General features: G+C 34.4%; 1 protein-coding gene across 2 annotated transcripts; it reads left to right on the forward strand.

The window, feature by feature from the left end:
• Positions 1–36: 36 nt before the first annotated feature.
• Positions 37–24,489, forward strand: LOC129264958 (ciliated left-right organizer metallopeptidase-like). 2 transcript variants are annotated; one of them, XM_064101935.1, is made up of 18 exons: positions 74–114; positions 250–899; positions 2,720–2,887; positions 3,539–3,623; positions 4,384–4,435; positions 4,722–4,871; positions 5,247–5,369; positions 6,147–6,225; positions 7,388–7,539; positions 8,061–8,135; positions 11,439–11,611; positions 12,630–12,822; positions 14,806–14,934; positions 17,425–17,569; positions 18,755–18,899; positions 19,132–19,214; positions 19,408–19,507; positions 20,647–24,489. In XM_064101935.1, the coding sequence occupies exons 2-18, from the start codon at positions 677–679 to the stop codon at positions 20,930–20,932; spliced, it is 2,361 nt and encodes a 786-aa protein (XP_063958005.1). In that variant the 5' UTR covers positions 74–114; positions 250–676; the 3' UTR covers positions 20,933–24,489. The 2 variants fall into 2 exon arrangements, with proteins under 2 accessions (XP_063958004.1, XP_063958005.1); XM_064101934.1 differs by having other exon boundaries at positions 37–899.
• The last annotated feature ends 1,721 nt before the right edge of the window (positions 24,490–26,210 follow it).

Consider the following 26,210-nt stretch of genomic DNA (forward strand, 5'->3'; position numbering starts at 1 on the left):
ATTCCAAATTTCACTCAGCAATCTCGGTTTGCTATTAAGACTACATACCGTATACCCAGTTGTTGTGTGTCCGGACAGGTTGTGTGTCCGGACGATCAATTTTAGACATAGAAAGTCATTTTTAGACTTAGAAAGTCATTTGGAAAAAATTACAAGCGAAGTTTCATCAATTTTTAGTACAAAATGTTAGGAAATATTATAAAGAACAAAAGAGAAGATGATTAATAAGTATTGAATTCATATTTTTAGTGTAATCCAAAGACAAAAAAGAAGGCTTCAAAAATATAAAGTGTCCGGACACCCGACCCCGGCCCCCCATCCTACTTACCTCCGAAAATGTACCAGAGAGAGTGAAGCGATACCAAGACCAAGTGCAGCTTACCGCCGGAGATTCCCGACCCGAGTTCATCGAGAGACCGTTACCATAAATATCGGTGCGCTTTCGGTGGACGCGGACATGGACTCGACCTCCGACGTATCTATGCCTGCAACCCGACAGTCGCGATCCGATGGTAAAGTTCAGTGGTAATAGACAAGAAGAAGATATCCTTGTCATGTCAAGCCAGTCGATTATCCTACATTGTCACTGACTGAGACTGAGTGAGAAGGCTGAAATTTGGGGTGACGCTGAATTCAAGACAGGATAGTCAGCTAGGAAACACAGTGCACAGGGACAATGGATATGAAATTGAAAAAGATTAAGACTTGCAAGAACTCAAGTACAAAATTAACTAGACTCTCTCTGATATTGATAACTTTAAGTTTAGTTTTTCTACAAATATGCATGAAAATTCTTGCTGCATCTCCATCATCTGCTCCAAATTCAAGCCGTTGTATATTTGATGAAGTTCAAAAGCATCAAAACATTGAGACAACTCTTCTAAACTATCGGGTTCCTGGTGAGTATAGCGCAGTGCCCTGTTGTAAAAGAATTCAAATGACCACAAACTTGACATCTGCACTAGTCTATTGTCCAATAGACATAGTTACTTTACATGTATATTCATTAAAGAATCTGACTCAAATTGGTGAAAAAAACAATTGATGTAATGGCCTCACTACTCACAACTGCACAATGCAGTTTAGTCTTTAGAATTGATTTTTGGTCAAAAATTATATAGGCCTATCTAGAATCTTCCAGATCAAGGTCTAGATCTAGGTCTATCTCTACCCAGACCCAGTTACTTATTAATATCTGAACAAGTGAACATAGTATTTTCATTCTGGATGTCAGAAAAAGTTTAAGATTTGGTTAAAAGCAATTTTTCATAAATAATAATTATTGGACAATGCTAGAGAGTGCAGGCACAATTATCTATGCTTTTTTATTTATAAATATCTTGTGAAATCATGAGGAAGAATTTTTCATTTTTTCAGGTAAAGGAGGACATTTGTACTTCTTTATTTTTCATGCCAAATGATGCAAATATAAATTGTGTAGGTACTACATGTAAGTGTTCTTAGTCAGTAGAGGCGCACGGCCAATATGGGAGACTCTCTCCAATAGGGGAGACAATCTCCCACATTGGAGACTTGCTTTGCAAAAGGACAAAAGAAACAACACCAACAAAAGCATGATTTTTTCCACCTAAAATTTTGTCTCACTGAGGTCAGAAGCCCATTTGTTTTGTGTGTGATTGACAACAAAAATCCTTATCAATTCAAAAGTTGACGGTGAATATTTAAAGTAGACGGTGAAAAGGGGTAATTTTTCATGAGGAATCTGCTTATCTCTCTCTTGTATCCTTCCTCCGTTAAGGTCGGAGATCGCTGGTAACAGTTGAAAAATGTAGACACTTCCTAAGAGTTGTTAGAGCTGGTGAAGTTGCTGAGGAGTTTTCGGCAGGTTGTGTGAAGGTTGCGAATGAAATATAAAATAAGTGTGTGGAGCTGGGTTTTGGTGTCATTACTGTGGTGCACAGGGGGAAGAAAGAGAACACATTCTAGGAAACACTGAGGGTCTGAATCAAAGAAGCCTGCAAATCACATTTTTATTTGCCGCCAAGGTAATCCTTTTGCAGCAAATGTAAACAAAGGAAATTGGACTCCAAAACTGGAGACTGTCTCTGAAATTGGATACCCAAATTCTTTACAAAAGTCTCTGATATTGGAGATAATCTCCCACATTGGAGACAGTCTCCAATATTGGCCGTGTGCCTCTACTGTTAGTAGAGGTGTGACAAAGTGAAAAGTTATTGTGCTAGGTCAAACACTTTCATGGTTTTATTCTGGTTGAAAGTTAATTATAATGTTCTGTGAATCATTCAAAATTAATGTTGGACATGATCTGTTGAGAGTCTATGAGGACTATCCATAGTGTGTGTTTTTTGTTGTTTTGTACCTGTACATGTACAAACATACATTTTAGTGTGTGTGTGTGTGTGTATTTGAGTTTTGTCAGACGTGTATCAATCAGATTATTTACGTCTGGGACCGACCTTTAACGTCACCCTCCGAAAGACGTGACCAGGGCTCAAACCTCTGCATCAATTTGTAACTTCCACACAGCTTGGATTACAGGCGCATGCCACAACTCCCAGTTAGGCCTATATCAATTATCAGAAATTAATTATTAGGGTTTTTTTTAAGTTCAGTGACTCCACACACTTAACCCAAATAACTTGAGTAATAGAAAAATTAACCTCAGAATATAAACCAATGTTAAAAGTAACTTCTTTAGTCTTTACCTGTCCTTACCTTCTGTAAATTTTCTAAACAGTTGGTGTAAGTGCAAAATCAAAAAGGTCATTGGAAGGAGATATCTACCAGCCTATCAGAGTGAAGACTTTTGTTCAGAATGTGGAACATCTTAAAGACTCAGTGCAGGTCGAGAAGCTTGAGACCATCATGGCTGGTGCAACATCTGTTATTCAAAAACTGCTGTCAGGTATGGGGATAGAGAAACAATGCCACCATTCAAATTTATGCATATTGTTTAAAAAAAGTTGGTTCTTGACAACCTCAAAGATTGTCAGATGCTCGTGAGCTGTAGAAACAAGAAATGTGTACCAACTGGATTTGAAGAATTGAAGTGCATTTACTTTTCTAGGGTAAAGGAATCCAGGAATGAACATAACCAAGAAATTTACTAATTTATGAATCAGTAGTGTATTGAAACTCCCCTCGTGAGCCAACATAATTCTGCTTTTTCTTAATATTTGATAAGTTCTTATTTTGGGCAGATACTTTGGCTTATTTTGATTTTGCTTAATCAGTACTATGCATACACATTTCTAAGTGGTTGCTATTTATGGTGATTTTTATTCAGCATTTTTTAAAGTTAAACTTTATGTAACAAATAGGGATGACATTTAAAAAAATATTGATGAAGAAGTTAAAACTACACTTGATATAATATAACCTCTGAAAATAGAATTCGTACACTTCTGCAGTGCATATGAATTTGAACTTTCAGGTGACAAAATTATTGATAAGGCACAAATAAAATCATATCAATTGTTCACTCTTATACTGTGTCTGAATTCTTAAAGATATGTTTTCTATTCTTGATTTGTATTTATTCATTGTATCTAACCAGTTTTTCCTGTTGAAGGCCCAATGGTAATTGATAGATCTGAAACAGCTTGTAGAACTACATATAATGGTGGACAGAATGATGGAAAGTAAGTCCCTTGCTCTAAAAAAATGTAGATGACATTTGACTCAATACAAAGTATCATCATCTAGAGGAGTTTCATTAGGAACTACATGTATCGTGATGAATGTGCCATTGAGTGAACATCTGTTTATTTTTCCAGAAATATGTACTGTAGGATCAGTCAGTAGGCATATATTTTATATTTGTATATATAGTAATATAAATGATATGTTTCTAGAATGTTACCTCAAGGTAATAAGGCAGAAAGTGTACTACTTGAAGTTTTGATTTTTACTTTTGGTCATATTGGTGATGATTGCTTATATTTTAACCCGCATAGAGAAGTAATTGTTAGATACCATTTGTTTGTGTGTGTGGGGGGGGGGCATGTGGAAGGGAGGGTGAGGCTTGTGACATGAGTCCTGTTGGCTGTTGCATAATAGTTAATTTTATGGTAAATTTGCAAATTAATGGTAACTACCATGGCAACACTGCTCAACAGCCAATCAAAATTAAAGATTCTATGAAAGCTACAACTCAATGGCAAAGTAAGCAACTCTTTTTTATGTAATAGGCCCATGTTAGTTTAATCAAAGGCCTGGGATATTTATGTGCCCATTTCCAATTTTTACATTTGTTTTGTGGTGTAATATCGAAATATACATTTTAGAAAAGTTGCTTTATCTTTGAAAATGTTGAAATTTAAGGCCTGTAATGATGCTTTTCTTAATGGTATTCTATTTATAATAATCAACTCATATTATTGTAAATTTGTATTATTTCAGGTGTGCAGAAATTTCACCAAATTATAGAGAGCAGTGTCTAGATAATTTTGAGGTAAGGATTTTGCTCTCCAAAAGAATTCTTTGACATACATGTATATGATGATCAATCAAATAAAATTTAGGATCGATCCTTAAGTTGAAAGTGAAAATGATTTTCTATTTTGTTCATATATGCATCCAGTGCATAGATTAAATTTCTGTAAATATTTGAACATTGTTAATCAATTAACCAGGCCTGTAGTAAATACAAAATATTGCATTAATACTGCTTTACTGTATTTAAGAACCACAGTTCAGTTTTATTGACATTTACATGTTTATTGTTTATTTGTTGACAGATTCCTGCTGATCATCTAGGTGGTCTGTGGACATGGGATGCTGTTAACCCAGAGCCTTCAGTCACCCATTATGAGGAAGGATCCGGCATTCCTAATTCTGATATCGTGATCTATGTTAAGGCTGAGCATACTGAGCGTTGTGATTCAGGGGTGAGTCATTGTTCAGGCATCTTATGAACTGTTTCTAGGACACTTTCCGTACTATATATCCATGATAAATGTACTCTCACTTTATTAGACTTAAATGAATATTATGATATTTCAATAGATATAATTTTAAATGAAGCAATACTGACTTTCAAATGTCAATAAATGTAACAGATGCATAAACAATGCATTCAGTAATTCACTGAAAAGGTTCATCTGATTGGTATGATGGCATAATTAAATGCAATAAATAATTTCCCAGCTTGATTAAAGGGGGAAGCAAGAAGGAATATTGTATCAATGAGGCTCATTTTTAATTTTTTAACAGTGGAGAAATATTTTGATAATGTTTTTTTTTACCCTTGATTTTATTGATAGGATGTGTTTGCGTATGCCTCCTACTGCAAGCAGGATCAGTTTCTCAGACCTATTGCTGGAGTGATCAATTTTTGTCCCAACCCTCTACTGAGTGGAGAATATGATCAAGATAAGTTTACCCTGGTAAGTCATACAAATTGATTTTCATTAGGAGTGTTGCAAGAAGGTGTTTGTTATGGATTGCAAATAATGATGAAAGTTAATATCTAATGCAGATTTACAATTGATCAATCAGTTTTAATTACCGTTATAGTTAATCAATATGTAATTTGTGCTGTAAGAAGCCAACATATAATCAATCGATAGACTTTAGATTAATTTTTTTGCCTAAAATATATTTCAATTCATTGCAAAGGTCTTGCTATGCTCCCTATTTCTAATTCAATTGAAAAGTTGACTTAATAGTTACATGTAGTATGTAGATGAGCCTTAGATTGCACAAGTTTGTACAAATTTACTCCATTTAAACACATTCATGTAATGGCAATTAACAATTTGGATAGCAACATTAGAATATACCTCTGGTATAGCTTTGAGGAAATATCTAAATGGCACTTTAATGGAAGTGTGATGTCACAGACATAATGTTGATTGCTTGAACAAATGACTTCGTAAAACATCTCACATGATAGTGATGCCTGTTTTGACTTTCTACTGATTTTCTCCATTTTTTTAAGTTAGAGCGTATAATGAACAGTGTTCATGGCATCCTTTGAAGTGCATTAGTAGTTTCTTTAATAAATAGTCTTTCAGTTAAATGTAAATCATTTGTGAAGTGCTGAAGTATTGTTATATGTGGTATGTTTGATTATGGATAAATGGGTTATACCCTAATTAATAATTTCAATTACCTCAAATTAATAAAATTTCCAAATGGGCTTGCATTTCTGTCCAATTCAGCTTGCCTTGCATGAGGTATTTCATGTCCTTGGATTTTCTACAAGTCTTTTTGACCAGTTTCAAGAATGCAGTGTATTTGGTAAGTTACATTTACTCTTAGTAAATTAGCTATATGCAACTTAGAGACCGTCTGTAAAAAAATTGTATACAGGCACATCCCCACATATTGTTTGAAACTGCTGCTTTCTTGTCATCTTATTGATTCATTTTTAAGGGGATGGGGTGGGGCAGAGCATGGAGAGTTGATGGTCTTCACTGAATTTCCATAACTGATGTTGAAAGTGTACATCACATAATGTACACCTGGATCTTTTATGAGGATTAAAAAATGAGAAAAGATAAATATTTTTAGCTTATAAATAAACACAATTATCAGATGATTGATATGAAATGAAAGAGAGAGGGGGGGGGGGGGGTGGAAATAAAACAATAATGTACTGTGTTTTGATGGGGTGGGTTCTCATCCCACCGCTGCCACTAGTTGTAAGGTGTAAAATTATAAGTGTAGTCAGGGGTAGAAATGATATAAGTTCACAGCAGCAAACAGAAATCAATCAGCCAAAGGGAAAATAAGTGAAACTGTAGAGGATGCAAATCAATTGAACAGAAACCGAAGAAGTCTGGTTGTGCTCTAATTTAATATGTGGGCTAATTTGCCCCAGCTCAACTCAGAATCATAGTATAATTTACAAAAATATTTAAATTAGAAATAACAACCAACAAAACGAAAGAGAATGGAAGGATCAAACTAAAATGTAAGAACTCAATTCATAAGATAAACCAATGAGGAGATGAAGATGATGAAGATGTCTGGGTGATTATATGGGAATAGAAACTAAGGAGTCAGGTGAGGAATGTAATGAGTGGAACACCTGAATAGAAAAGGAATGAAGATGACAAAAGAGAATCAGAAGAATGGAATTCAATGTGGAGAAGGATGAATGGCAACTGAATATCATTTAACTCAACCTTAGTTCAGACTGCAAGGGCAGTGCAGAAAAGAAATGCAAATGAACTCAAGTCTCGACTGAACAGAAATGTAAAACAGCTGAAGAAAGCACAATTTAAAGGAAATAAACATAAGAAATTGACAAAATAAGCATCCTACAATAATTTGAAATATAACTGACATAGTTTTTCTTTATAAGGTGAGGTGTATGAATACTTATTGATGAGCACTAGTTGAAGAAATATTTTGTTTTGTTAATATCCATTTGCATTATGTTGTTTGTTTTCTGTAGAAGGTGAACTACAGTGTGAGACCAGGGATGATGTAGTGAGAGTAGATGCTATGGGACAGTCAAGACTTCACACCCCAGCAGTTGTGGCTGCATCTCAGGCTCATTTTGGATGCTTTGAAGAGGAAGAAAGAGGTGTTCCTCTTGAAAATTTGGTAAGAAAATAATGACTTATGTACAATGAGTTCTTCCTTTGAAAATTTGGGAAATATTTGATGAGTGTCTTTTCTAAAAGACTTCACACTTCTGAGATACACATCCCAAACCTATCTTTTCTATTATGTTGCTGCAATGCAGTGGGCTCTTATGGCAGATGCTACTGTTTTAAGAAAACAGAAATTACATGATTCAACCACAGGAAGCAATTGTCCCTCAATAAATTTTCAAGTGATTGCAGGGGAACCAACACACACATGAAGGAAAAGAAAAAAAACCAAGAGTATAGAAAAGATGTTTTGGTCATGTAACTACGCAATACCCTTATTTATAAAATTAAAACGTACCTTTCATGTTTTTAAAATGTTGATCACCCCCCCCCCCCCCCCCCCCGTCCCTCAATCAAATTTAAAATCCAATTACCCTGATGCAGTGTATTTTGGACTTTATTCATGAGCATTGAAACTTTTATTTGTATCCCTGTACGTTGTGATGCAGTTAATTTTTCTCTTATTTGCAGGGTGGAGAAGGTCTCTCATCTCACTGGGAAACAAGATACATGTATGGATCGGTCATGGCTCCTGCAATCCTACAGGTATAAACTCACATATCATTTCTTCATTATTGATATCTTGAAGCCATACTCAGTAAATGAAAGGCTTTGAAAGATATGGATGTAGATATGGATGATTTAAGTTCTGACATCATTTAGTTTAGCTAACCAGACATTGGGAAATAATGGAATACAGAGTGAATCCAGAATATGCTGAAAATTTGCAACACAGCACAAGTTAGAACATGTTGTATTATTTTTGTTAGAAATGGTTCCCTCTAAATGATACACAGCCATGCTTAACTCATTTCTTGCATAATCATTGGGTTCATACAAATACTTTGGTTGTCATTTTGTTGGATTATGTTTAAATTCATTTTCATAGCTTTAATTACCACAACTAGAATTTATATTTAATGGCCCAAAATTTTGTTTATTATTCTGTATTATATCGCCAGGAAGTATAACCTTGTGTTTCCATCTAACATGATATTTTACAGAATAAGTATTTGAAATAAAATGATTCCAAGGATTAATCAGATACAGCCCGACCTCTCTTATCCGGCCTCCCCTTATCTAGCCTCCCCTTATCTGGATCTCTCTATTATCCCGACGCACACTTGCAGAGATTTCTTTTTTTTTTCAATCTAGTACGTGGCCTTGGGGAAATGAGATTTCAATCTAAACTCAAAATTCCTAAGCAAACTCACTTTCATTACATACATTTTCCAAGATGGTCTACCTACAAACACCCTATATTTTATGAAAATATCTTACCCAAATCAGCAAAAGAAATTAGAAAGGATAATTTTCCAGGAAATCAGGGCACAGCACAACCATTTAATCATGTTCTCTTTTTTTTCATGAAAAAAACAACACATGTGTCACTAGCTAGCGCTAGGCCTCGATACGGACAGCGCCATCTATCATGTTTGAGCCTACAGTCATAACAATGGCTGACTTTGCGAAGCTGCGATGCTCGCCGCGATGATCCAATTTTAAAACTTAGTTTCATCAAGTCATTCTCTTTTGAGGTATGCTCGATGTATACCTCGATCATTTCAGCAGGTAAATTATCCAAGAGTTTGGGTATTAACCAATTGATTTCATTTTCGTAAAAATGCCTATAATTTGCACTGACACTGCAGTGAATACTGTCTGTGTACGCCCACTACAATAGATTACGTGTAGCTACCATATGGAGGCAGCTGCATGTATTTAACATTGGGTCTTCCAGATCCGGATAAATCTCTTAATTATCAAGATTGCTGCTGGTCCCAACATGTCTGGATAAGAGAGTTTGGACTGTATAAATGGAATCATATGCTAAAAGGCACAGTGGGGTCACTCACCCACAGAGGGGGACGCGTATGACCGTTACCACAAATGCAAGTAACCCCCTATTGCGGTCAATTTCAAGGACATTTTGTGAAATTTACCCCCCTATTTTCACGCAAAACAAGGACAAAATGTTACCTTGAAACACCCCTATTTACCATATTTCAAGGACAGGGCATTTATACCCTTTCCTCATAAGAGGAGATTGCAACACAGGCATCAGAGTGCTCAGTCCTTAAAGATGACCAAGAGCCATGTCATACTGATACAATAATCCAAAAGAACTTTTATTTTTCTTGAAAATGAAGAAAAAGTAGAATTCTTTGTAAAAATAAATGTAGAGTTGTCCACAGAGCATGATCAGTTAGTATGCACTCCTTATCCCCGACCATTCACCATACAGCGAAAGGTAGGGGATGGGACTAGAGGTATGTGAGGCGTAGTCATACTAAGAATTCTCACTAAAAATTTAAAAATAAGAGAGTTTGACTTTCCAGTCTTTCTCCCCGAACCAGGGACACTTACCTCTCTGATGGGATATTTCCATCTATATATTAGTACTTTTACGATTAAGACTAGTAACTTAGATGTAGATATAGACTAAAGATAAAATTCTGCCTCCACCCATTGGTGGCGCCATCCCTGCAATTAACCGCCTATGGCCTATAGGGTGGGCTAAGGTTTCTGCCGCCGAAAGCTCCAGCGGCGCAGGTCCTTATCTTTGGCTAGGGTATTGTGTAGGGTAGTCCCATATGCTAAATTTTATGCACTGTTTTAAGTAGATATTAAATGGATTTCCTTTAAAAATAACATGGAACAACTTGTTTAAAGATAATTTAACCTTGACAGTCATAGTAAATCACTCTTTTCAACACGTTGAGGTACTTTGTGCAAAACATAATTACACAAAACTTAAAAAAATGCAAAGTTTCTCTCTTATCAAACACTTTTTTCGACATTATTTTGGAAGCCAATGTATGCAAAATAACAGAAGATATATTGACAAAAGGGCACCTTTAAATGTTAAAATACTCACATTGGCGTCTAGAAAATATGTCCATGAGTTGAAAGTGTCGAAGTATTTAATCACGAAATGTGAGAAAACGTGTAATTTATTAAAATTGCTGGAGGTATGCACCTAGCAGAAGATCACAAGTGCAGAAAATTTGCCAGAGGGAACTAATTGGGACTCCTTGAAATATCTGACCAATCAGAGCACACTTCCGGTTTCGTCACTCTGTTTGTTTATTTACTACTCTGACATTGATATGAGCGCACCCTCTGCGGCTGGTGCATCGGCGACAGGTTCGGGGATTTTTCTTCCCGTGACCGTGTTTCTCCCCTTTTTCCTGACCCCTATTTCCATCAGATCGAGGACGGTGAGCACCCCTATTTTCATTACTTCGAGGAGTGTTCTGTACGCGGACGTTCCATGAAATTGACCTCTTTTCCTGCGATTTTGGTAACGGTCATGCAGTCCCCAAGTCACATTGAGTGACCCCACCAGGCTAAAAGGGTAGAACTGACTATACAGTATTATGATATACTTGCACTCTTTGTTAAAATTTGATTTTATACCTTTCATTTAGTGAATACATTGATTGAATGAGTAGAAATCCAGTCAGTTTAAATACTGAAATGAGTTCTTGTCACAAAGAACCACCTACACCTATACACAGAGGTGGGACTGTTACTTGTGATGCCACATGTGACTGTAGTCCCATGTACTCATATCTGTGCAGTGCTTAAAGTGAGAATTTCATCATGATTGAGTCACTCTGCTATAATATTTGAGAATCAATATCATAAATAGCACACTTTTTTACTTATTGTACTAAATAAGACTTTAATTCTCACTAAATACCTCAGCATTTCTCAAAGTATTTGTCTTTATTTCCAAATTTAAGGCGCACAAAGGAATGGTAGGCCTATATATTAACATGATTTGTGAATAATGTGACTCAGAATTAAAACAAATATATGAAATCAATACCATATTTTTTTTAGGCACACTCAACCTTCCTTGATAATATGACCCTGGCTGTGTTTGAGGATTCGGGTTGGTACAAAGTAAATTATGAATATGCTGGGGACTTTCTCTGGGGTAAAGGCCAAGGATGTGAGTTTGGAACGGTTGAGTACTGCTCTACAAACTTCACCCAGTTCTTCTGTAATAATAGGTTGGTAGAGAACATATTGGTGATGATATATATTCTATAAACAATTATTTAATATTTTCAGTTCATTAGAACGAAGGAGGCATTATAAAAGTAATATATTCAAAGGATTTCGCTTTCTTGTACATAGCTCATGAATATTCATGAGTTTATTGAAAATAATGCATATCATGATTTACCATATTTGATAGTAAGATGAATCACTTCTGTAGCAAAACTATTTTAGTATTAATGCAGTATTGCATTGTAATGTTAAATCGCCTCTTCGGGTATTCATTATGCAAATTAAGCTACATGTAGTGTATATGAATGAGCTCATTTGCATAATTTATGCACAAAGTATGATTTCTGTTGTTAGACTTTTGTAGAAGCCTCATCGCTGCAGTTTTTTTCACATAGTTTTGTCAGTTTTCAATGTTTAGTTATATTCTGCATAATTTTATATCATAATCACTAATTATGTACCAAATAAAGTGACTATCTTATATATTAACTGTATAATGGGTACACACACATGGGAATGATACATATAGTCCATGATCCATAATGTGATTTCACTCAGAAGATTTGTTATCCAAGTTACACACAGAGGACGTAGTTTCTCATCACTGACTTGGGGGAAAGTCCCTGGACCCATTAGTAGAGAGTACTGCATAATGATGATGTTATGTCTGTTTAGTCTGTGGTCCTCTCTCATGGGCTAAGAGGTCGTTAGGACTGAGCCTGAGGATAGACTAGGCATTTGTCAAAGCACAGTCATGCAAATACCACTTCTGCTGGTAACAGAATAGGGCTCACTCTCTGAGTATATTCTTTTTGTAGCATATTCTTTCAATATGCATGTACAATCGGGAGAGCAAGGATTTACTCGGGGAGGGGGGGGGGGGTGAGGAGGGGGCAAAAGTTGAGACATGTTCAAGAGACACTTTAAGTATGTTATTTGCACCAAATGTTTTTAAAGATGAAACTGCAATAACAAACCTTTTGAACAATATCATAATTTTTATTTCATGTATCTCAGTGTCTCAGGCTGTGACTACCTAGGGCTAAACAAGGCTACATGTACCACAAATACCTATCTAGATGGATGTAAGATTTATTGGCCAGAAACTGAGAATCAGTGTGTGTTTTCTTCCGTTGATGGGAGTCTCAATAGGACGGGTGAAGTAACTGGACCTGAGAGCAAATGTTTCTTGTCAAATTCATTTTTGGAGGTGAGAATATATGTTTTTCTTTTTTAATTAGGTGATCTGTCTGTTGACAGATCACCTCTTATGTTTCTACAAAATATTTTTATTATTTGTTTTTATTATTTAATTTTCTTTATCCACCCTTTACTTGTTCCACCAAAATCAACAAAAGTCCTTCATCAGTTTTCATCAAAATTTCATCAGTTATGCAGACTTATCACTTATCAAGGTCAAAATGTCATCGTGACATCTACGCCCCATTTTGTAAAATGACATTATCAATCCTATCTTCATCATCAATTTTTAAAGATTAACAATATTTACATCACATGAACTTCAGGTCAAGGGTCAACAGTCCATGTCACCAAAGGTCATGTACAGGTCACGACGTGCATGTGCATCAAAATTTTAAAATGCTCAAAATCACTTTTTGATCAAAGTAGAGTTTGTTTCAGGTCATTTAAAGCATCTCAGGACTTTGCGCGCTCAAACGTTTTTTGGGCGTGTTCTCACGCATAACTCCGTAACGCAAAGTGAAATCGTCAATTTCTTTACGTCAATGCGTTGATTATGAAATTCTTAACAATTTTATAGCTTAGTCAACCTACAACCAGTAATAAAGGAATAAGCTTCCATCAAAGTTTGCATCCCGCGCACTCACAATAGGCCAAATATGTACCAAAACATGTCCATAGAAAATTCAATAGACCAGTAATTCTTCAGATCCGTTGACCCCCAAATTTTCTGTCATATTGGAATAAAGTATGAACCGTAGATATGATTCCATGCCTCATTTGACCCTCAGTTTTATCATGATGTCATCAAAATGGCATTGGAATGCAAAATTTCAATTTTTGTTTTCAAAATTATGCAAATATGACTATAATTCAGTAAATATCGGCCTTTTTTCGCCCAGTTTTTCGATATATTGTACCTAGGGTCATACTCTTTCCAAATAATTTTTTTACTACTCATTTACATAAATTGATCATCCTCAAAAATGACAATTTATAGGAGCATATCGCTATAATAATCTTCCACTTTCTCAATTCAATTTGAGATTATTTTCATTCTTTGCAAGATAAGTCTATGAGAAACCTTGTGGTCGAATGGATAGCGTGTCCACCTTGTAAAGCTAGGGTCCTTGGTTCGAAACTCACTTAACTTTTTTTTTTATTACTTTTTTTGTGTGCTCATATTGCATGTAATCCCTATTAGTAAGGGTTTTTTTTTCTTCTCAGACCTGGATTCTACATTCATGTATTTCGTCAATATTATGTTCACTATTTCTTGTCGTCTTTTGCGAAATTAGAATTGACATTCTCTATTAAAACAACCTTTTCACATAACTCTCTTATTACCTGTCTTTCAACAGTGTTTAACTTGTTTGTTCATTAATAAAAGTCCTCTTACTATCATGATGATCATATTTATCTGCATTAACAAGGTGATCTTGATCGAAAATAAGATTGTGACCATGATCATTAGAATCACAGACAGATCACCTAATTTATCCCCATGACAAATTAAAATTCTAGTTATTATTTCTATTTTTATTTTTTGTCTCTCTTGCTTTTGAAAAGATATTACTATTATTATTTTTGCTGTTGTTAACCTTTTTTCAGGATTTTTTTACAAGGTTTCTTAAAAGTAATTTATTAGGATGTTTATAATGTACTTGTATGTGAAGTTTCAACTGTGTGGAAGCCCTCATGAATAAAGAGATTGACAAAAGCAAAAATGATGATAAATGTTGCATTCAAGTACCTTGAACCTTGAAGAGGTAATAATACCATTAATAGAGCAGCTCTTTCCAGGCTAAATTGATGTGGGATGTAATGTGACAATATGTGGTACAATTGTTTTATGTACAATAAATATGATTAATCATTGACAAAATACATGATCACTAGTCAACTGATCAAAACTACTTTGGATTAAATATTGCAAGGGGCTGATATTGTGACCCATTTATCTTAATCCTGGTGTTTACCTCTGTAAATCCAGGGATCATGTACCCCGGGAGATCTAGAAGGCAGATGTTATGCAACAAGATGTGGAAATTCTTCTGAGACATATGAAATCCGTCTCTTAGACTCAGATTGGATTCCATGCCCTGCAGATACAAGTATTCAGGTAAGTACAAAATGTTCTCAAATCAGTGAAATATGTTTTGTACCTATGTGTAAGTGCTATGAGATGTTCATAGAGGTGCTATAGTCCAGTGGATTGGTCTCCATACTATACACCATAAGGTACTGGGTTCAAATCTCACTTTGCCAAGATGATTAATCAATGATTGTCCAACTACCAGGGGTAATTAATGGGGATCTGGCATATTTCAACCTGTCTTCTGAATTGCAAAGGGTTCATGATTTTTTCAGAGCTGTATGAGAATGGCATATTATTAATAATCTTAAACTTGTTTATTCCCAAGTACATATAACTTGTTGATTTTTTTTAACTTAAGAATATGAAGATAAAAGAATAAACATATTAATTTGTGTTTGGATTTATAAGCCATACTAGTTTTAGTAATCTTTACCAATGACATTACATGTTTGCTGGATATATATTGTTAAACAAATTGAATCATTATTTCAGACTATATTGATCATAACAGACACAGTGAAAATCAACCAAAAACATGACTGATGGACAGAATTAAACAGATTTAATTGGATTATCTCATGGGGATTGGTCTACACGATTCTGTCAGTCAACCATTTTGAATTGTAAATTTTACTAAATATAAAATAGAATATATGATGTAAACAATTAATGCACTTATACTTTTCAATCACCTCAATAAAAAAGGAACATAAATCCAGAGGTAAGCTATTTGACTGTATTTTTAATTGAATTATCATTCACTTGCACATTGCACATCTTCATTGTTTTTTTCTTTTTTTTTGCAGCTACAACGCTTTGTGAGTGGTCATGTGAAAGTGAAAAATTTCTCTTTTTATTTCCCAAAGGGCTTATGGGGGGGGGGGGATTATTTCTCAGTACTACATTTGGTATTATGATTCATCAACACAAAATTTTCGTCATTTATTGTTTTTTTGGCAAATTTGCTTGTCTTTGTTTTATTTTCTGCTATTTCAATGATATGGCCTGATTGAAAAAAAATACTGGTATGTTGCTTTTTACACCTTTATTGTTATGGATTTTTATACTGCATTGTGTTTTTTGCATCTTTTATATGGTCTTTCATTTTTATTTCATTTTCATTTCATTTTATTTTCCACAAATCAATCAAAATACAAAAAACATATAACTCATTCCGAAATAGTATGCATAATGACAATATAAATGCAGATTCAAAGTGGATGGACCTAAAGTAAAGCAAAAGCTTGTTGTGGATAGGCCCTTAACAAATAAGTAATGTGTAATCATTGATAGCTAAAAATAGTTGCAGAAAAAATAGAAGAAAAAAACAGCAACAAAAAATTTGCTCTATGAAGAAATGAGGTGATATTAGATCATTGCACTGTATCTTTTTTAAAAACGCAAATGGATGTCTAGTCAAAATTAGAAAAGTGCTATGGCCCTGTAGCTCGAGTCGTATACATTGTAGTTAATGAAGAAAAGAGAATTTAATTCAAAATGAAATGAGCAATTTGGTTTTGGGTTGCATACCTGCAAACTGTCCTTTCATGTATTAGATAGGAATATTCCTATTTTGGAGAAAAGACAATTATTTTAACCTATTTTGATCTCATTGGAAAATTTTCTGTACCGGTAGTTTTAATATGAAATTGTGAATGTTCCGATTTCTAAGTAATGTTTCCAATTTCTAGGTAATTTGTTTTACTGTCAGGGTTGGCAGGTATGACATTGCAATAGAATGTTAATAGTATTTTATAGTACATGCCAGCTGATAGAAGCTATTATCTGTTTGGTAGTAAAAAAAAATTTTTGGGGTTGAATAACTTGCTGCCATCATTGCCGGAGATTCTTGTTGTGTGTGTGTCTGGATGTCCAGGTGTGCAGGCAAAATGTAGTGTACTATCGCTAATTTTTTTTTTACTGATGTAGCCATGACAACCTGTGTGATGTTTCATAAGTTAGACATGACTAAACACATGTCTTTAAGCATGACTGCTGACCCTTTCAAATTCTAAATAATTATGATTCCTGCAGCTAAACGTGAAATCTATTTCTTATACATTAAAATTATTATTTTGACAAGTGTCTGAATGGAATATTCTATATTTTTCCCAAAGTTTAAGTTAGAGTTATTGGATTCCACCCCATCAGCCTTTTGCACAATATGTTTGCAATGCACAAGGAACCCACCACAGTATTTCATTATACTTTCAAGTCTTGCACTTCTTTGAGACCAAATTTGCAACATTCGGGCACATGGTTCTTGAATTACATAACATTCTGTACTTGCTCATTGGACCCTAACTTTTTTCTTTTTGGGGGGGGGGGGTACTTAAAGTGCCCCCTTCTTTGTGAGATGGGTCCAAATAACCTTTCTTAGAATAGAAACATTTGTATGTATGTTGCAAGTATTTCATGTTTGCAATGATGATAATACTAGCAAAGCATAATGATAAATGATTATTGTCATTATGATTGTTTTTTATCAGGTTGTTTCTTCGAATTTTTTCATAGGTACCTGGTTATGAAGGCGAGGTTCAATGTCCTTCTGTGGAAGTTGTATGTAAGAACCATTCCTCTCTCGTAAGTCTGGTCGACCCACCCTGTCTGACCTGTTCTACGACTACTACTTCTGCTTCTTCTATATCAACAACTCAAAGTAAGTCATTATATGTGCATGTGTATGGTCAACTTGATTTTAAATTTACAGTTTTGTTAATAACTGGGCAATAATGATAATAATCATACTTGCTTATATAGGAACAATCACTTTAGCAGAAGTCTCAAAGTGCTCAACAATAAGTAGCATAAACAGCATGCAGCATGATTACCCTGGCTTTACCAGCTGTTATGCACTCTGCATTTCACGGAATAAAGCCCTGCCTGCTCCCAATTAACCTTATCTAGGTTGAGTACAGCACATTATTGTTGAAATTTTGTTAGCAGTATATCTAATAATTCATCTAAATAAAGTCAAACCTTCAGCATTCACGTGTAGAGGAGAGCAACCTGTCTATAAAGACTGCATGTACAGGCTTGGCCTCCCTGTGAATAATATTCCACATATATATAGAAACACATAGAAACCAAACCACAAAGACCACTTGCCCACAAAGACTGCTATTCTTGTGTCCCTTAGCAGTTAGATGGTTTTTATATCAAGTTTCACTGTATATGTCATGCATATGAGTTCATTGTGTGATCTATCATCACTCGAGTTGAGGCTCTGTTCTATCCATTGCACGAAGCCGTTAGACCAAGTGCAATGGGTTGAACACAGCCACAACGAGAGTGGATAGGTCGCATAATGGACAAATGAAGGCATGCATCATTTGGTTTATACAATCACTCTTCTGGATTGTGTTATTTGACACAATAGAAGAAAAAAAAAGCGTATGGAATTAAAATATATTTGCCTTTGTCTGGCAATTAATTTTCTCTGAGAACATGATTATTTTTCCCCCATGTAGGCTACATGTACATTGTATGAAAGCAGTTAATTGTTTTCATTCTTTTGTAACACACTTTGATACATGAATCTGCGTGCGCACAGTCAGCCTTGTTGATGCGCATACTTCGTTGCACGCAAACACACACACATACAAAATGTACGTAGACACACACATGCTCAGTGGTGCACACTAAGGGAGAGACCTCAACCATGCAATTTAAAAATATAAGATGCACGGTCGCCGTGCAATGGAAAATAGAGTTTGCATGTTGCACAAAATAGATCATATATTGAATGGCTTTCAACCAATCAAATGACAAGAATCTTTGTATGAATTGTATTATACCCTTTAGTATTAACCTACCCCTCTTTCTCTCTCTCTCTTCCTCTCAGCTACCCGAGGTGAAGTTCATGATGAAGTTAATTTCTCATTAGAGTTCAATGACCTTTCTTACTCAGAGGTCAATGAAGGGTCAGAGGTCATTGCCTTCAAAGCTGTTTTGATTGAGTGTATTGCAGATACTGTTCTGCTTCCTCAGTGAGTACTATTCTATTAATGTACATACCTCTATATTTTGTTTCTATATATATATTTTTTTTCATTCGATAGATATGCTATCAATAAAAGACTGAGATTCATGAAGTAGTGAATCCAAATTTTAAGTCTGATTTTGTTGCTATGACCGGGTGTAGATGAACAAACACTTGTTAACATATGTGACTTTAAAAGATTCAAAAGTTTTCCTGTTTTTTTTTTTTTTCATCTGCAGGAATCATATTGAAATTCTGGACATTATTGCTGGAAGTGTGAAAGTCTTTGTCAGCATTAAACCTGAACGTGGGGACTCCCAAGGTAATTATGATTCATTAATCTTAATAAGCTGGTCGGTTTTATTATTTCTTGACAATTTTTTTTTTGGGGGGTACATATTATCACATATTCTTTAAATTAGCATCAATGATATTTCTCTTTCTGAATGGGATGTATTTAGGCAATTTTTTTTCTACTCCTGCTAGAAAAATCATGATTTCTATTTTCTTTTCAGTGTCACCGGAGGATGCATACAGCAGTCTCTCTGAGTTGGTGATATCAGGAGAATTCAGTATTGAATATAATGACAACAATTATACTGCTTCTGCTATCAAGTGAGTATGGGAAAAGGGCCTTGAGCATTTAGTCAAAATTGAAATTTGTGACATAGAAATCTCATTTATTATTATTATTATCATAATTATTCATTATTTATTTATTGATATTAGTAATAGTAGTACTGTTTGTAGAAGTAGTATTAGTATTAAATTTCATTTCTTTTCATTTCATTTATTAAATTCAACCATTTAAAAAACAAGATAAATATACAGTAATATTCAAAGAACAATACAATACAAAATAAAAAATGGTTAGGAAGCCCGAAGAAGCAGAGCTTGTAAATAGCGCTCCCTATACATGACATAGTAAACAAATATATCAGGCTTTGAGAAAGTATAGTGGAATTATTTATCCGAGGTTGATCTGGCAATTACTGTTTTTCCCGAGGGGCGAAGCCCCGAGGGAAATATAGTAGTTTTGCCAGATATATTTGTTTTATATCCTACTTTTAATCATTTATAACCAAAATCTATGCGCTGAGCTTGGAAAGTCCGGTTACTTGCGTTGAATTACCTACTTTTCTCTGAGCCACCGCGCTCAGCGGAACGCAGATTAGTGCCTGCGCCGACGCATCACGGGACTTGCCCGGGAGAGAGAGCTCGCTGGCCGGTGCGCCCGAGAGTTTAGCTAAATATCCAGTTTTCTGAAAGAATGACGTCAGAATATTGGTATAGCGAAAAATATATCGAGGTCTGACGTCACGCAACATCATAGTTGAAATATAGATGGTCACGTGATGCTATTTGAACCAATCACTATACAGGATTCAATCTAGGTAGGATATAATAGTAAATATGAGTAGGAAGTAGTAGTATTTGTAGTAGTAGTAGAAGTGGTAATAGTAGTGGTAGTAGTGTAGTAGCAGCACCAGCAGCAGCACCAGCAGCAGCACCAGCAGCAGCAGCAGCAGCAGTACCACCAGCAGCAGCACCACCAGCAGCACCAGCACCACCAGCAGCACCAGCAGCAGTAGTAGTTGTTGTTGTTGTTAAAGCGAGTTGCATTTTAGGAAAGGCAGGATTTCTGTTATATTTCTATACAGAACTCCATCATTACCAATTTTGTTTTTTTTTATGAGATATATTTCCAATAAAATTTGGATGGTTTCTGAATATTAATATTTTTTTCCCTCCAGGCTAATATCTGTCAGCACCCAGACCCCTACCCAATCCTCAACCGCTGTGGCCCCTCCATCACGCAAATCCCCTATCTCACCCCTCACCATCGTCATGCTATCCATCTTGGGGGCGCTCTTCGTGACAACCTTCTTATCTGTCTGTTTGTGGAAGAACAAGAAGACATCCACAACAATAGCCCCCACCCCGAGGCCGACAGCCAGGGAGGGGGCATTACCAGGGGAAGCCTACATAGTCAGAAAGGGGGAGCGCCGATCAAGGAGTGATAACACACCAACGAGATGATTTGCTTTCATTGTGATTTCTCCTTGGGACGGTTTTCTACCTCTGTCTTTATGTAGAGTACTAGATGGCTACTACATGTGGTGTGCTTTGTCATCTTGAATTCATCTTTATTTTTCTACCTTCCTATTTAGATTGATTAGAAGATGGTCTTAAATAATATATTTTCATCCCAAGACCGACACCTATGGGGAGAGGGCATTACCAGAACTGGCATTGCATATTTGTAAGAGGAGATTGCTTAACAAAGAAAAGGTATTTTTATTAAAGTATTGAATTGATTATAAGTGAGAGTGGGAAATAAAACAGAGATATACAACCAAGTTGTGCAATATATGTACATTTGCATGTACTTTGTATGAAATTTTTAAATGTCATTCATTGTTAAAAAAAAACCAAGATATTAAATCATATCTCATGGATATTCTGTAATAAGTAGCAAATTGCATCTTAGTAATGCATCCCCTTTTTTAAAACTAAACTTGCATCAGTATTACAATATGTTTAGGCATTATCCTGGTTTAAGTCACCACTCCATTCACTGCCGTTTATTTTGTCAGCGGCGGTGACTTCTTTCCTCTCCCATTGACTTTGTACACAATGAGCGCACACACACTGACACACACGAGAAGAGAGATGACTTATTTCAGGATAAGGCCCATGTTTATAGAAAAATCAGTATTATGAAAATAAATGGGTCAAGGGAAAAGTTTTAATAAACCAACACCAATTTTTCTTCAAAGTTTTTTCAATAGATTTTTTTTAGTGTGCCATCATGTTATTCAATATTTTTCTATAGCTTTTAGTAGCACTTTAATGTGATTATTATCCTAAATATAAACAAATAATTGTTTTTTTATCATTAAAAATACCTCCAATGTACTATTGAAAGGTTACATTCTTGGATGTGATAGGCTGATGACTTAGAAGCATTTCTACAAAGCTATTTGCTCAAAAACTTATGTGTAACTTTATATGCCATGTTTATTTGCTAATAACACATAGGCCTACAGTATACAAATAGCAAATAGGCATGAGTGCGATGGTGCGAGATTTCGCATGAGGTGAAAGAAAGATGCTCTATTCAACAAGGCGAAATCTCGCACCATTGCACGAATAAGAATATTCACTATTTGTGTTGTAAAACGCCTCGGAATTCAGCGAAAATATGAAAAAACAAGTTTTTCCCTGTAGTAATCTATGAAAAGGGAGCAAAAATATTGAAAGCGAAAAGCAAAATCTCACAAGCGCACATGACTTTGGGCAGCATTGCGCATTTAGCCAGCAGGCTTATACACGTATTGCACCTTTATTTTAACTGAGCGCAATGAATTAAATCATATTGTGACGTCACCTCCTTAAGCCGTGCAACGGTACATTTTGGATGGTACGTCTTGTGTGCAACGGTACAAATGTTTGGCATTCAGCCTCCCATTTGCTCGCATTCAACAAGCTAAGTAGACGTTGTACAATGTAACTCATGAAATATATTCATATACTAGGGAAAAACACATAAATATTCTTATTTTAGTACTAGTAAGAGCATACTCATTTGTTTAAAATCCAGTTTTGATTTTGTGTGCTTATTTAAGATATATCTTCAAACTACATGTATTTTTTTTCGACTCCATGTAGGTTCTAGGATTATTAAAAGGAATGTAACTCTTGTATGAATACAAGACTGTCGTCCATGAATGAACACTTCCATTTTATGAAACAGTATTGGATCGTCTTTCACAAAGCATGATTATCAATGATAAGCTACAAATTAATGTTATAATGTACTAAAATTCCATAATTTAATTGGTTAAGAGCAGATTTATCAGCTTTTTTTCTTTAACAGGTCACAGCGGTAAACATTACCTATATTTATTGAATATGAGGCCAAGAATCTTGTATGTTTATGATTTCAACATAATTACCATTTCATTTTAAATCATGAAAAATAATCTAATTGTGTTTCCATGTTTCTTGTAACAGTTTACTATTTTTGTATTGTATATTTGCCACCATATAATTCCCCATTCACAAAAACTGATGATTGATTTATCTTGTTTTAGTTTTTGTTTTTGTTTTGAAGATTTGAATCTTAAATGGTTGTTTTTCTGATAAATTCTCAGGCTTGGCTGCTCCTTTGGTTTCCCATTGTATTCACAAATTTAATAGAATTTTTTAATTGTAAAGGCCAAATATTAAGACAATCATATCTTAAGATCCATTGTCTGATGATATCAGTTTGTTGTGTGAATCATGAATTAAATCTGTATCCCAGGATTTCTTATTGATTTGTTAATGATTTATGTTGTTGATAGGGCTGAATGATAATTGCTGAAAACTACACTATGCATTGTATACCATTTGCTGATAACTAGTAAGCTTTGTATATTTTAAAGTATTTTTAGATTTGTATTATGATAAAAACTTGCTGTGCTTCATACATTTTATGGATCTATTAACAGTATTTTTAGATATTTATTATGATAAACCATGCTGTGCTTTGTACATAATTGATGAATTATAGAGATATGTACATAAGAAATTATGTATTGTATATTTGTTTGGTGATCTTTTTTGTGATTCCAGTTTTCATTTTTTTTGTTTATTTTTTTAATTAAATTTGTTTATTGAATCTGAGTTTGAATACATCTCATTACCATATTTTTAAAAGATTAACAATGATGATGATATTTTTATTTGAATCTGATCAGAATGTATTTCTATATATTGGATAAGATTTTTTTTAAATTTATTTTTCATTGAATTTGAGTTCAAATACATCTCATTATTTATTAGCAGATGATGAAAATATAATTTTCTTTGTATTTTAAGAGAATCTGATTAGATTGTGCTGCTATACTGGATACAGGGTATGTGAGCTGATATACCTTTAATTTTTTTATAACTAGAGTAGCTAATGGGATTAGGGTTCAGTCCCCCCCCCCCCCCCTCTAAAAAGTGTATATGAAGGTCTAAAGGAAAATTGAAATGTACTTGTGCAGAACCTGTTGCATCAAAGTCATAAGTCTGGTTTACGTGGCTATTGTGATGTTGAATTCATAAGGTCAAGCGCTAATTTTTTTTATATTGCTTAAAAGTATACAGTTAAATCTCCAAAAGTCCTTATACATGTATTTCTATATTTCTGTTTTTGCTAAAAATATATGTATATATTTCATTTTTGGAAATTATGAAATGAGAGTTTAGGTTTGTGAAAGCATGGCATCTACATGTTATATACTTTTTAAAAGTGAAAGTAGAAACTGAATGTTTGGTTGTGCAGTAGTTTTTTTTTATTTTTTTTTAAATTTCTTCTTGAAGGGTACTGATTATGTTCAGCCTTGTTTGTATTGTGTATAATAAGTACACTAATGTTATTGAAAAGTTGAAATTCCAGCATTTTTGTTGGAGATAAAAACTTTAAGAACATACCAACTACTAAAAGAGCACATTGACCCATTTTTGTGTCGCCTTATTAAGAAAATACCAAGGACTAAGTGGGCATTTTGACCTTTTTATGTCACCTTAACGAGATATACTAAGTACTTAAAAATAACACCTTGATCTTTTTGTGTGTGTGTCACCTTGTTAAGAACACCTTGATCTTTTTTTAGTGTCACCTTATCAAGCATATACCAAGTACTAAAAGAACACCTTGATCATTATTTACGTCACCTTGTGTAACAAATTGTCAAGTTTTGAATAATCTCACAGACTCGAGTGTGAGTGTGTGTATTTAACTCTTCTAAAGTTTATGTGTAGTTGATATATATATATATATAATATTGTGGATAATAAGCGCAACTGTTGAAATGTAGGAGTAGATGGAAAATGATACATGTGAATTATTTCTTAGGCTCACAAAATGCTTAGGGATATCTTGTGTCTGTGATATAGTATTTTTTTTTTTTTAAATGAGCTTAATTGCTAGCAACAGCAAAATTGTTTGGTGAGGTTATTAAACCTTGCATTTGGTTTTGAAACATCCATCCAATTGCACACTCATTCAATGCACAAGGTTGTTATGATATAATGTTTTCTTCTGTTAGTTAGTACTCCCTGAGTGGTGAAATAAGGTTGGCAATGTTTGGCTTATTTTCTCTTGTTCTTGGGGATGAATGCTTGATTTTTTTTCTACTCAGTTTCTATTATCATATAACTTGGCTCTAAAGTAAATTGAATCCTTTTATTTCTACATTAAAAAGAGATTGTTTGGCAACAATTCAGGCCAACTTTACTTTGTACCAATATAGGGCCCAAACAAAAATATGCTCAATTTAAATGTAAAGAAATGGGTGTCACATTATCAACCAAAAGTGACCCACCGAATGTCAAAAATGGTGGCTGATGATCTCATGCTGTGAATTTTTTTAATTTGTCCTGATAATGATATATGCAATCGTTTTTTATGCTATCCTAGATGGGTACAGTCCGGAATATTTAAACTGTGTGTAATGTGTAATTCACCACTTCTTCATTTGTTGTAAACATATGGGCTTAATGAATTTCAATTCAATTGTTAAATACCTAGTTAAAAGGTATTTCAGTCACCTGTTTTTTTATTAATAATTACAATTTTGTGAATGTAAATTTTTGGTAAAATACACTGTAGGACGGGTAAAGCTGTCATTGTCTATGCAATTTACTTTTTGGTTGCGAGGTACAATATCACAGGTGATATGAATTGGGATGTGATGGGGAAATATGTACAGAAAATTTGTATAAATTTGAAAGTTATCCTTTCTAGATAGAATGAAAAATTATCAAGTTTTAGAGCATATCATATATTTACTTGTGTGTGTGGCCTACTGTCAGTCTCTTACATGTGATGTTAGACTTAAAAAAATGTTCTTTGTTCATGTAGTTTTATAACATTAATATTTTTGTACAATAATATTATAATGCAATAAATCTATGTGGATATGATGAGCAATTACACTATTTCAGTTGAATTTCATATTCTGATTTTGAATTTTACAGATTATTAATTAATCCCTGTTACACAAAGCCTAGTAATTGATTGAAGGGCTGATTGATTGCATTGATTGTATGTGCAATCATTCATAAAACTCAACTGTATGATCAATTACTGATGTGTTACAGGGACCCAGATACCATTAGCCAATGCAATATGTATACAAACTTGTTAAGTGCATCAAGTTTGCAATGGATATGATAAATGAATTAAGACATTTATGATGGGTCATGACAATTTCCTACAAAAGAAATTAAATACATCTATCAATCACTTAACAAAAATTTTAAAAATAGAAAGGAAAGCTGT

Source organism: Lytechinus pictus, chromosome 7, assembly GCF_037042905.1.
Source record: "Lytechinus pictus isolate F3 Inbred chromosome 7, Lp3.0, whole genome shotgun sequence".
NCBI lineage: Eukaryota > Metazoa > Echinodermata > Echinoidea > Temnopleuroida > Toxopneustidae > Lytechinus > Lytechinus pictus.

Excerpts from the sequence above, each read along its gene's own strand:
- LOC129264958 (XM_064101934.1), top strand. The coding sequence starts at position 677 with ATGGATATGAAATTGAAAAAGATTAAGACTTGCAAGAACTCAAGTACA. Across the intron at positions 3,624-4,383 it reads GGTGGACAGAATGATGGAAA|GTGTGCAGAAATTTCACCAA; the intron begins GTAAGTCCCTTG and ends GTATTATTTCAG. Across the intron at positions 6,226-7,387 it reads TCAAGAATGCAGTGTATTTG|AAGGTGAACTACAGTGTGAG; the intron begins GTAAGTTACATT and ends TGTTTTCTGTAG.